The following is a 13,314-nucleotide window of genomic DNA, read 5'->3' as shown; positions in this document are numbered from 1 at the left end:
AATTCATTCAGGCTTTAAAGGCATGACCTGCCCTTGACTAAGCCATGCTGACTACTCCTAATCATATTATACCTCTCCAAATGCTCATAAATCCTGCCTCAGGATCTTCTCCATCAACTTACCAACCACTGAAGAACTATATTGAGTTCTGGTCGCCTCATTATAGGAAAAATATGGACATTTTGGAGGGTGCAGAGGAGTTTTACTTGGATTAGAGGGTATGTGCTATAAGGAGTGGTTGGACAGAGAGTTTGTTTTCTCTGGAGCAGAGGAGGCTGAGGAGAGATCTGATATAGATTTATGAGATTATGAGAGGCATAGGTAGAGAAGACAGCTGGTATCTTTTTCCCCAGGGTTGAACTGTCTAATACGAGAGGGTATATGTTCAGCATGAGAGAAGAAAAGTTAAGAGGATTGTGCAGATCAGGTTTTATTTGTTTGCAGAGTGGTGGACGCGTAGCGTGGTGATGGAGGCAGATATGATCAAGGCTCTTACATAGGAGCATGAATATACAGGAAATGGAAGGATAGGGACTGTAGGCAGAAGGATGAGTATAGTTGGTCATTTGATTACTAATGTAATAGTTCAGCACAACATTGTGGGCTGAAGGGTTGTTCTATATGTGGTGCAAATGGAAGATGACAGCAGATAGTAGAGGAGAACCTGGAGCCTGGGGTACACGAGGCAAACATTGAAGAGGAGCAGGAGGGAGAACATGGCCTCCAGATGCATGTCCCTACTCAGTAGCTACTGTTCTCATCTCCCAATTTGGCTAATTTGTCATGTTATATAAGGGGCATCCCGATGGACATGTCAGAGAATCAGCCTGCAAATTTATAGTCCCCAAGGCAATCCCAGCAAGTCTCCCTGTGGTTACCACTAACACAGTACATCAATAATCAAGCAGGGCAGCCCAGGTGGCACTTAATTCCTTACATGCTGCTGTGCAGGCTCGTCTGCTCTGATTGGAAGACGTTGATCAATGCATCTCTGATCCATTTACCGTTAGGGCTTTCTGTTGCTGTTCTCAGTGGTCGGCAGATCTCCTTGATTTTTGTGAACATGAAATTTATTCCTGTATTGCCCTACTTGGTCTCACATCCACAGGAGGCAATTGTAATCGTCTCCTGCTATCCACCTCTTCTGATGTCCCTGGCATGTCTGCTGGTGTGGATTTTGTTGACCAGGATTTGTGCGACCCTTGTAATGTGGGAGGTCTCTCCCCCTCCCCTGCAGCTGCACTAAAGCGTGTGTGGTGTTGTTGGGAACGTGGGTCCCATTTTGGTACACTTTGGGATGCAAGCTACCCTAGCACTTCTTTAAACACCTTTTTGATTTTTGTTGTTTTGCAAGAGCCCCCAAAGAAATGATGGTGCTACAAGCAATGACAGTGTAGCTCACCAAAAATAGAAAAAACCCAATTTCCATGCTGTTTTATGCAATAGAGGTCCCTTGGATAGCAGTGCTGTATTTCTGATGCTGGTGGTTAATAGTAGCTTATTATTTGGTAAGGTACTTCTCTTTGAATAATATAAAACAATTAGCAGCTATGTGAACCCAAGCAGATGGGCCTTGTTTTTAACACTGTACATTTCACTCTCTGCATTTTGCTGAAGTGTTTTCCTAAATTTGTGGTGCCAAAACATTTACAGCCATAGAGTTATACAGAGCAGGAATGGGCCCACCAGTCCAACTTATTCCATGTTGACCAAGATGTCTATCCAGGCTAGTAATGTTTGGCTCATACCCCTCGAGGCCTTTTCTATGCACATACCTTGTCCAAATGTCTTTTCAATATTGTAATTGCACTGACTCCTACAGCTTCCAATGGCATTTGTTCCCTATACCCAACACTGTGTGTGCGTGCGTGCACACACGCGCTCTGGGGGGGAAATGTGCCTCCTCAGCTTTTTCAATCTTGCCCCACTCACCTTAAATTTATGCCTTCTAGTTTCAACTCCACTACTTTGGGGGAATAAAGACTGTGACCATTCACCTTATCTACAAACGTATATCTCTCATGATTTTATAAATCTCTATAAGCTCACCCCTCAGCCTTCATTGCACCAGGCTCTCCTTGCACCTTAAGCCCTCCCAGTCCCAGTAACATCCTTGTGGATCTTTACTGCACCTTTTCCAGTTTATTGACATCCTTCCTATAGTTGGGCAACCAGAGCTGTACACAGCACTCGGTGTATCTTTCCAATGACGTGCACAGTTGCAACATGACTCCGCAACTCTGTACTTAGTGCCCTGACTGATGAAAGCAGGCATGCCAAACACCATCTTCGCCACTCTGTCTATCTTTCAAGCAGCAAAGAGACAGTGTGATGTTTATGAACCACATATGAATACTATTCAGAAGATTTACTATACATGTTTCAAACTGCTGTTCCTAATCACACTAGACCAGATGTCAGTGTAGGTTCTGCAAGTGACTTTCTAAATGAGGTTGAATGTTCTGTGTCCACGTTGTGCAATAGAGTTCTGGGATTGAACCTGCAGCCTTCAGACTGAAAGCTGTAAGAACTGTGTACGGAGTCAAACTGACACAGAAGAGTGGACTTATCTTACTTAACATATTTAAAGTCCCGAGTTTTCCTTCAAATATCCTTCAAAGTTACCCAATACGTTCAAAGTATTACTAACCACCCCACTGGTGAATAATTTGGAAGGTCATTGGCCTGGGTGGCACATAATCACATCAGTCCCTCAGTCACCAAATGTCAAACTCTATAAATTGACACTAATTCAGGAAGATCTTAAGGGAATAAAGACTTAACCAATCAAATTAAGTATTTTGAGATCAAGTTTAATGTTAACATATGCTAACATATATGTACTTTAATAAATTTACTTTGTGGAGGAAATGGCTGGATCTGATTGATCTGGATGAACTGTACTCATGGTTCATATTAATGGTTTGGAATGTCATTTAATTATATTTTCTGAGTTCCTTTTATGACTACATATATTCATAAATCTTGTTATAGTATGCATATAACCTCTTAAGGAAAATGTGCTCTTTTTGGCATGAGTTCTGATACATTGTCATACCAGCCACTGCTGGTAATTGGATCTTATTTGATGGCATCAGTAAAGGACATTTAACTAGATTCTACTTGGCTTTTTAAATAATGATTGTATAAGAAGCTGCTCATGCTCTGTTCATGAGTTTTGTTTGGGTTTAACCAATGGATGTTACTAACCCCATGACATCCAATTGAAATTTGCTGCCTTTGTGAACCTAGATGGTGAACATTTAGCACGCTTTCAACAGTGGGGCTTTGCCTTTCCGCTCAATCCTGTTCTTACTGAGCATCAATTTAAATGTACTTTAGGCAAAGTTCATTGTTCAAAGACCAGGGATAGGTGCCTGACATGGCTTTTATTTTCCTACTTCCCATTTCATCTTGGGAATGTTGGGGTACTGTTGGTTAATGCATTGTTACCACTGCTGAACTTGGCTGAACTATTCAGACAATTTAATCAATCTATGTATATAAGCTATCTTATGTATTTACATTTTTTTTTATCTTAGTGTTTTTTAATGTGCTGCATCAGATCCGAAGTAACAATTATTTTGTTCTTCTTAGACAATCTTGAGTCTTATCTGGATTAAACTCCATCTGTCATCACTTCACCCAACTTTCCAGCTGATCTATACCTTTGCTGTGTATAACTCCCAATTTTCGTGTCATCTGCAAACATACCAATCATACCCCCCTACATTCTCCTCCAAGTCACTTGTATACATTACAAACAACAAAGGCCTCAGCACTGGCCCTTACGGCCCTCCACTTGATACAGACTTCCTTTCACCCAACAAATTCTGGATTCAGTTTGCGAACTCACCTCAGATCCCATGCAGGGCCCTAATGTGGCTAATCACTGCCTGATGTTAGTGCAGTAAGACAAACAACTGTGCCTATTTATGACCTAATTTATGATTGTCAATACACCTGTCACTTTTAAATCCAGATCTCATGAGAAAGGATTAGATTTTCAAGGACTAATCTTTGTGGGTATCTGAATGTGTGATCCTTGCCTTTTTACCTGTTTCTCCTTCAGGTAAAGAAGGCTTTCTTTGCCCTGGTGTCAAATGGAGTTCGTGCTGCACCTCTCTGGGATAGCAAAACACAGAGCTTTGTGGGTGAGTTTTGTTGATGTTGCACCACACCTTTCTAAAGTAATTCTGAAGAGATCATTGCTGTGGTAATATTGAAAAGTAAAACTACAGTAACATTACAAGAATAACCATTTGTTGCAGATAATAGATTCTGTAGTAAATGTGCTGGTTTACAATTGATGAGCCTCACATTAGCTATTGAAACATAGAAACATAGAAAACCTACAGCACAATACAGGCCCTTTCGGCCCACAAAATTGTGCTGAACACGTTCCTACCTTAGAAATTACTATGCTTACCTATAGCCCACTATTTTACTAAGCTCCACGTACCTATCTAAAAGCCTCTTAAAAGACCCTATTGTATCCAGCTCCACCACCGTTGCAGGCAGCCCATTCCACGCACTCACCACTCTGCGAATAAAAAAAACTTACCCATGACATCTTCTCTGTGCCTACTCCCCAGCACCTTAAACCTGTGTCCTCTCGTGGCAACCATTTCTGCCTTCAGGAAAAGCCTCAAACTATCCACACAATCAATGCCTCTCATCTTCTTATACACCTCTATCAGGTCACCTCTCATCCTCCGTCGCTCCAAGGAGAAAAGGCCGAGTTCACTCAACCTATTCTCATAAGGCATGCTCCCCAATCCAGGCAACATCCTTGTAAATCTCCTCTGCACCCTTTCTATGGCTTCCACATCCTTCCTGTAGTGAGGCGACCCAGAACTGAGCACAGTACTCCAAGTGGGGTCTGACCAGGGTCCTATATAGCTGCAACATCACCACTCAGCTCCTAAATTCGATTCTTCAATTCCATGATTGATGAAGGCCAATACACTGTATGCCTTCTTAACCACAGAGTCAACCTGCGCAGCTGCTTTGAGCGTCCTATGGACTTGGACCCCAAGATCCCTCTGATCCTCCACACTGCCAAGAGTCTTACCATTAATACTATATTCTGCCATCATATTTGACCTACCAAAATGAACCACTTCACACATATCTGGGTTGAACTCCATCTGCCACTTCTTAGCCCAGTGTTGCATCCTTTTAATGTCCGTCTGTAACCTCTGACAGCCCTCCACAATATCCACAACACCTCCAACCTTTATGTCATCAGCAAACTTACTAACCCATCCCTCCACTTCCTCATCCAGGTCATTTATAAAAATCATGAAGAGTAAGGGTCCCAGAACAGATCCTTGAGGCACTCCACTGGTGACTGACCTCCATGCAGAATATGACCCGTTCACAACGACTCTTTGCCTTCTGTGTGCAAGCCAATTCTGGATCCACAAAGCAATGTCCCCTTAGATCCCATGCCTCCTTACTTTCTCAATAAGCCTTGCATGGGGTACCTTATCAAATGCCTTGCTGAAATCCATATACACCTACATCGACTGCTCTTCCTTCATCAATGTGTTTAGTCACATCCTCAAAAAATTCAATCAGGCTCGTAAGGCACGACCTGCCCTTTACAAAGCTATGCTGACTACTCCTTATCATATTGTACCTCTCCAAGTGTTCTTAAATCCTGTCTCTCAGGATAATTTCCATCAATTTCCTGACCACTGAAGTAAGACTCACTGGTCTATAATTTCCTAGGCTGTCTCTACTCACTTTCTTGAATAAAGGAACAACATCTGCAACCCTACAATCCTCGGGAACCTCTCTCGTCCCCATTGATGATGCAAAGATTATCGCCAGAGGCTCAGCAATCTCCTCCCTCGCCTCCCACAGTCGCCTGGGGTACATTTCGTCTGGTCCCGGCGACTCATCCAACTTGATGCTTTCCAAAAGCTCCAGCACATCTTCTTTCTTAATATCTACATGCTCAAGCTATTGACCCTGTCCTTTATCTGTCAAGGAGGCCTACTGCTGAATATCCCTTATCCAAGTAACATTGCCACCAATTTTAGCTGTAAGAATTCTTACTCTCTGGTTATGCCTAGTTCCTAAACATGGCAAAGTGTCTTTTGGAAAGATGCCAGTCAAAATTGATGATGATTGCACTTAATTTGGATATCAAGTGGTGCAAAGTATGTTCTTTCCTGGCGTACACCTGAGTAAGGGAGCCACCAGACACTGCTAGGCACTGACAAGCTAACAGTTGCTTCAAGGAATCAAGAACCTATCAATCTTTTCTTTAAATGTACCCAATGACTTGGCATCCACAACTGTCTGTGGCAATGAATTCCACAGATTCACCACCCTATGGCTAAAGAAATTCCTTCTCACCTCTGTTCTAAATGTCGTTCTATTCAGAAGCTGTGCCCTCTGGTCCTAGACTCCCCCACTAAATGAAACATCCTTTCCACATCCACTCTATCTAGGGCTTCATCAAATGTTCCTCATATGTTAACCCTTTCATTCCTGGGGTCATCCTTTTAAACCTCCTCTGGACCCTCTCCAACGCCAGCAATCTGCTGATCATCCTTTTGCATTGAAAAGAGGTCAAGGTAGGCAAGTGTTTTTTCAGTCATCAGATTCACACTTAAGGTATGTTTTTGCATACTCAGCAAATGCCTGCATGAAGTGTGACTAATCCCATAGCAAACTAACTCTGTATTTGAGTATTAAAAACAAGGGTTTTGTTTTGGCAGTTTTGCACTAACTGGTGCCTTCATGAAACATCAAGTTTTTCCAGCCATTTTACTACCAGTGTAATGATGTGCACCAACCCTTTCAAATTACCCAAATGCAGACTAATGTCAGTATTAAGAGCTGGTTATACCAATGCCAAACAAAGATACATCATCAGGGACCGAAGACGGGATTGAGGTAGTGTGAGTCATCTGAATTGTGGATTGCTTCTGTGAATCAATTAAAAAGTGGAGTTTGGTTATTTGTGTTCATTCATTGTACTCTCTAAGTCACCATATGGACATTTAGCCAGGAAGTCATGTAAATGAAGGTTACTAATTTTAGTACTAGGCAGTTAAGTGTTGGTCTGCTTTCCATTTGACTGGTCTTTTGTTCTGTTGCAGGAATGCTCACAATCACAGATTTCATTAATATTTTACACAGATACTACAAGTCACCACTGGTACGTAATGACATTGAGTTTGCGTGTGTATACATGCAGTGGTTCCAATGAGTCTTAAATACTATGGTTTTAATGATTCTAAGCACGCCCCTATGTTTAGTAAAGTGACTCTGACCTGAGTCACAAAGCACCTTTTATCATTTCACCTCAGTGAAGATGTGTTTTCAGCTGCAAATTGTCTATAGTTGCTACACTATATATGTATAAGTTGTCCTCAACTCTGTTCCATCAAATTACATTTAATTCTCCCAGCCTGTCCTGTAGGAACTGTTACGAATTCCCGTAACTGGATTACTTACCAGCAAAGATAGAGAGGTCCGTTGAAGTCTGATGGTACTATTTTTAAAAGTCTTTATTTATAAAGGGGCACAAAAATAAGATTAATACAAACATTCAGATAATATAAGTATTGACGACATAATCTAAAAGCGTGGGTATAATAATAATCATCAATAAGAAATAGCTCGATCGTTTGTCTAGGGGATAATATATTGTCCAATGGAAATATAAAAGTCACTCAGTTCCTGCAGGCTTCAGCCTTTGGGGACCGCTGGGTTTTCACTTGTTGGAGAGAGAGAGATCTGTGAGAAAAGAAACTTGCCCGGGTCTTTTATGAAGCAAATCCGTTGAATCGGGAAAGTTGGTTCCCCGTTGTTAGTTCAAGAAAATCGTTTCTGTGGTACCCGCCACCGGCCCCCAGGCGAGGGAACCGAACACACGTGGCTTCCTTCAAATGGCTTCCCGCTACTACGGGATCGTTAGCGTTTCTTCTGGTGCGTCTGAAGGGGTTGTTCCCCCAGACCCTCTTTAATACTTCCTCAAGGGGTCTCAGATGTCAATCAGGTTGGGATGATGCAATCTCTCTCTCAACCAGCCCACTTTGCCCGAGGGCTTGCACGTAGCATAGTCCCCAATCCACAAACGTGGTCTCCAGGAGACAATGGCCAGGTCTCTCTCATTTCCTGGGTCCTCTGAGCCAACCCAATAATGCTCTTGCGATTCTCACAAAGGAGGGGGCTCCCCCGTTCCTTCGGCCCCTCAGAGCTGTGATGCATTCATAACAGAACATAGATACACAAGTGCTAATGCCTTATCCATGTGTCAGTTCTGTTTCTTCATGGAGAGTACAGCAGCTGTCTATGCCTGCTTTCACTTTTTTTTTAAAAAAAGAGCTGTCTGAGGAAGCTGTAGAGGTAGGTACAATTATGACATTTATAAGACACTTGAATGCACAGATACGAAAGATTTAGAGGGATATGGTCCAAACACAGGGAAGTGGTTCTAGCTTGGGTAGACAAGTTGGGCCGAAGGGTCTGTTTCCATGTTATATTCATGTTTCTATGACTGTCCCCTTATCATGAAACTATATCCCCTCATTTGAGATTCTCCTACTGGAAGCATCTCAGCATCTACCCTAAATCGCATGTAATGTCTGTGTGTGCCCACCAAATGTTGACCTTCACAGACTAAAAGTAAAAGGTTTGACACATTTCTTTCTCTTTCTGTTTTGCCCCTCTACCTCTCAGCTGACTTGTATCAGCCATGGCGTGAAGCCGTGGGCCAATCGTAACTACTCGTTTAGCCATTGGTATTCAGTACAGATAGGCATTGTACTTGAAATTTCCTAGTCAATTGTTTAAGCCCACAGTTAAGGTTGCTTGAAGATGGAGGAGGAGGATATGGAAAGAACACCATTTGAGGGTTAAGAGTAATTTTTCTTTTTCTTTCTGCACAGGTTCAGATCTATGAACTAGAGGAACACAAAATAGAAACATGGAGAGGTAATGTTGCATAGAGAGATGTGGGTTTAAAGCATTTAGAAGGTATGCAGAATAGGAAGGATATGTTTTTATGTGGGAGAAGGTTGAATCTTTCAATTTGCTCATCATGATGAGGTTTGATTGGGGTTTAATTGTTGTAGTCTGGTGTTGGGCTTTGATATACAGTGCCATGCAAAAGTTTGGGCACCCCTGGTCAAAATTTCTGTTACTGTGAATACCTAAGCGAGTAAAAGATGAACTGATTTCCAAAAGGCATAAAGTTAAAGATGACACATTTCTTTAATATTTTAAGCAAGAAAACTTTTATTTCCATCTTTTACAGTTTGAAAATAACAGAAAAGAAAAAGGGCCTGAAGCAAAAGATTGGGCACCCTGCATGGTCAGTACTTAGTAACACCCCCTTTAGCAAGTATCACAGCTTGTAAACGCTTTTTGTTGCCAGCTAAGAGTATTTCAATTCTTGTTTTGGGGGATTTTCACCCATTCTTCCTTGCAAAAGGCTTCTAGTTCTGTGAGATTCTTGGGCCATCTTGCATGCACGGCTCTTTTGAGGTCTATCCACAGATTTTCAATGATGTTTAGGTCAGGCAAACTGTGACCTAAACTGTGAGGGCCATGGCAAAACCTTCAGCTTGTGCCTCTTGAGGTAGTCCACTGTGGATTTTGAGGTGTGTTTAGGATCATTATCTTGTTGTAGAAGCCATCCTCTTTTCATCTTCAGTTTTTTTTGAACAGACGGTGTGATGTTTGCTTCCAGAATTTGCTGGTATTTAATTGAATTCATTCTTCCTTCTACCAGAGAATGTTCCCTGTGCCACTGGCTGCAACACAAGCCCAAAGCATGATCGATCCACCCCTGTGCTTAACAGTTGGAGAGGTGTTCTTTTCATGAAATTCTGCACCCTTTTTTCTCCAAACGTATCTTTGCTCATTGCTGCCAAAAAGTTCTATTTTAATTTCATCAGTCCACAGGACTTGTTTACAAAATGCATCGGGCTTGTTTAGATGTTCCTTTGAATCTTTTGAATAGAACTTTTTTTCACTGATAGAGGGAAGAATGAATTCAATTAAATACCAGCAAATTCTGGAAGCAAACATCACACTGTTTGTATATTTAAAAAAAAGCTGAAGATGAAAAGAGGATGGCTTCTACAACAGGATAATGATCCTAAACACACCTCAAAATCCACAGTGGACTACCTCAAGAGGCACAAGCTGAAGGTTTTGCCATGGTCCTCACTTTGGTCCCCTAACCTAAACATCATCGAAAATCAATGGATAGACCTCAAAAGAGCAGTGCATGAATCTCAGAACTAGAAGCCTTTTGCAAGGAAGAATGGGTGAAAATCCCTCAAACAAGAATTGAAAGACTCTTAGCTAGCTACAAAAAGCATTTACAAGCTGTGATACTTGCCAAAGGGGGTGTTACTAAGTACTGCTATGCAGGGTGGCCAAACTTTTGCTTCGGGCCCTTTTCCTTTATTGTTATTTTGAAACTCTAAAAGATGAAAATAAAAATGTAATCTTGCTTAAAATATTTAAGGAATGTCATCTTTAACTTAATGCCTTTTGGAAATCAGTTCATCTCTTACTCACTTAGCTGTTCACAGCAACAGAAATTTTGACCAGGAGTGCCTAAACTTTTGCATGCCACTGTAATATTGATAAATTACTTTCCAACTGATTTTTGTCTTTAGTAATATGCATAAAACTTTCCAGTAAGTTTTAAACGATCTTTTGTGTTCTGTGGTTGTTTTTCATACTTCAGAGCTCAATCCTTTATAATTTATCTGTAGCTAGTCAAGAATAAAAATCCCAAAAAACAGATTTAAAAAGTTTAGTGTACACAACTGCTGTAAAACTGAAAAATTCACTGTTTACAAATTTTCAGAATTTTTTTAGAAGCATTACAAAATCAAGATTGTGAACAGTCATTATCTAACAGTTTTAATCTACTTAAAGACAGAAGAATTTAAAAAAATTTCCTTCTTTTCCTCACCCCTCCACACCATTAACTCTGTAACAGGATTACTATTCCCTTAGACTGTAGCAGTGCTCTCTGCCCCCTCACTCCTGACTGGGGAAAATATAACTTGCTGCTAAAATTATTTTCCAGTGGTTCAGTGGCTAATAATCACTTTACAGACTGGTGAAATTCTGGATTTCAGCCCTGGCCTTGAGATTGAAGTAATTGATGTTCTGTCTGCCCTGTTGGAGACAGCTTTTGCAGTGCTAGGTGCTGTGTAGTTATGAAGTTTTGCTTTTTAAAAAACATAGTACATTTGACCAAATAATTTAATTTTGAGAGAAATGGAATTAATACTGCAATTTGATTGCTTTGTCAGAAAAGTATCCTATCTGAAGCATTATTAAAAGCAAAAAATGCAGGTATTGCTCAGCATGTCGGGCACCATCTCTGGAAAGGTAACAGAGTTAAGGTTTTTAGTTCAAAGGCTCTTCATTTCTCAGAATGGTTCTGCTGAGCTTTTTCATCTTCTGTTTGTATTTTGTATTTCCAGCGTCTGTAGTACTCTCCTTTACAACAACCAAATATTAACTTGAATTCCAGTAGAGATGGCACCAAGCTGTGGTCCTTGTTAAGGTGGTTGTTGTGATAGAAATGAGGAAGATGCTTTGGGTCTAAAGGCAAGAGCTTTGGACACAGTGTTAATGAGTTTATTTACAAGGGGAGAAAAAGCTTGGGAACAACACAAGTGGCTACCATATTCGCACAAACGTGCTTAGAATAGACGAGTATGGGAAAATTCAGGTCGGCAGTACAATACACGGGAAAACGGTGTGGGGACAAGAGTATCGGTACACATACAAGCAAGGGAAAAGTAACTACAATACCTGCCACCCCTTGACTATTGGCAGGCACGGCTCTTTGCTAAAGGGACAACAATAAATGCTCCCACAATCCTATTCAATGCACACCTTACCACGTGTCTCCAGCGCTGTATTGCAGTCTTCAGCCTGGAGTGAAGCAGGGTGGTCCCTTGAGGATGGCAAAAGAGAGCGAGCCAAACACATGTAGCACCCTTTATAGGTCAGGGGGCTGGAGGGTCCAGCCCAGGTGATTCACCGGGGGGCCAATGGCTTGGTGTTAGATGGCTTAATCCAATTAAGGTGGCCAATGGTTAAGTGTGCATTGATTAGTTGGGAGAGGCGAAATGTTGACTGGCAGGTGGTGTGGTTTCCGACCAGGTGAGGGTGACCAGGTGCTGTCATGTGACAGGCACGGCTCTCTGGACACAGTGGTGCCTCAAATTTAATAGTTTCTTAGGTTCATGAGGATCAGTTTGGGTCAGAGCTGGGAGTTAGGGGTCAGGTTAAGGACAGCAATAAGGAGGAATTGGAGGTCAGGCCAGAGTACAGTTGGAGATGGCTTTGTGGTCGAAGATGTCGGGTTGGCAATCTCTGTGGGTGAAGACCAGTGAGGATGGGAGCATAACATTATTTTGTATCTGATTTTGTTTTGGGCTCTGAAAGTGAATTTATTTAAGGTTGTTTTAATTTTTGTTTATCTATATGGAAATATTTGTGCAAGCATTTTGCTACTGCCCTAATAAGTGGTCCAGTTGATTTTATAAAAGCCCCTTTTATTGTGGTCTTAACTCCTATGATTTATTCAATATTCTTTTCCCTCCTTTTTTTCTGTTTTATCAGAGGTTTATCTACAAGATTCTTTTAAACCATTGGTGAGCATCTCCCCAAATGCCAGGTAATGAAATATTCTAATCATATGCAGCAATGTATGTGTTTGATTTATCAGTGTTAACTTTGCCCAATTATATGATCTAAGGGATTTAGTATTACACTTTTTAGTAAAAGTACGCTGTCCTCTTGAAAAGAAAGTAAGAGGCAGACTTTTCAAATGCTAATGGCATTGAATTAATATTTTGAAGAGTGAAGAACTAAGTAAACCTTTTAGATTTTTCATTGAATGGACTTGAGAATAGGTAAAACTACAAAAAGCAGTTTTTCTTCATCTAAAACTTACCATTAACTCTTCAATCCCTTAAGTATCTGAAATTATATGTGGGTTGGAGGAGATAAGTTAAAAATGAAACTGGAGCTTAAGCCAAGGGTAAGGTGGCCAGTGAAGGGAACAATCCATCTTCGGCTGTTATCTACTTGGGTGAAAGAAATGACCTCAGCAGATGAATGGCAAGAGTGAAGTACACTGAACGTGGAAGGCTGATGTCCTGGGGAGGAGTACACCAAAGGTAGGGAAACAAAGGTTGGAAAGCTTTAGGGTGGAGAAGGTAGGAAGTGGCTGAGGTTTTTTCAGTTCCATAGGAATGAGTGAAGAGGAAGAGAAACTAATCCTAAGTAGAAGACAAAGTAAAAATT

General features: G+C 41.2%; 1 protein-coding gene across 2 annotated transcripts in view; it reads left to right on the top strand.

The window, feature by feature from the left end:
• The window catches only part of LOC132384645 (5'-AMP-activated protein kinase subunit gamma-1), a 63,839-nt gene that overhangs the window by 31,784 nt on the left and 18,741 nt on the right, over positions 1–13,314 (top strand). For both annotated transcript variants that reach the window (XM_059955966.1, XM_059955965.1), the window contains 4 exons: positions 4,073–4,154; positions 7,119–7,177; positions 8,913–8,958; positions 12,628–12,682. In XM_059955966.1, coding sequence (XP_059811949.1) covers positions 4,073–4,154; positions 7,119–7,177; positions 8,913–8,958; positions 12,628–12,682 — 242 coding nt within the window. The remainder of the gene's footprint in view (positions 1–4,072; positions 4,155–7,118; positions 7,178–8,912; positions 8,959–12,627; positions 12,683–13,314) is intronic.

This window comes from Hypanus sabinus, chromosome X1 (assembly GCF_030144855.1).
Source record: "Hypanus sabinus isolate sHypSab1 chromosome X1, sHypSab1.hap1, whole genome shotgun sequence".
In the NCBI taxonomy this organism is placed as follows: Eukaryota; Metazoa; Chordata; class Chondrichthyes; order Myliobatiformes; family Dasyatidae; genus Hypanus; species Hypanus sabinus.
This window is presented reverse-complemented; position numbering and strand designations above follow the sequence as displayed.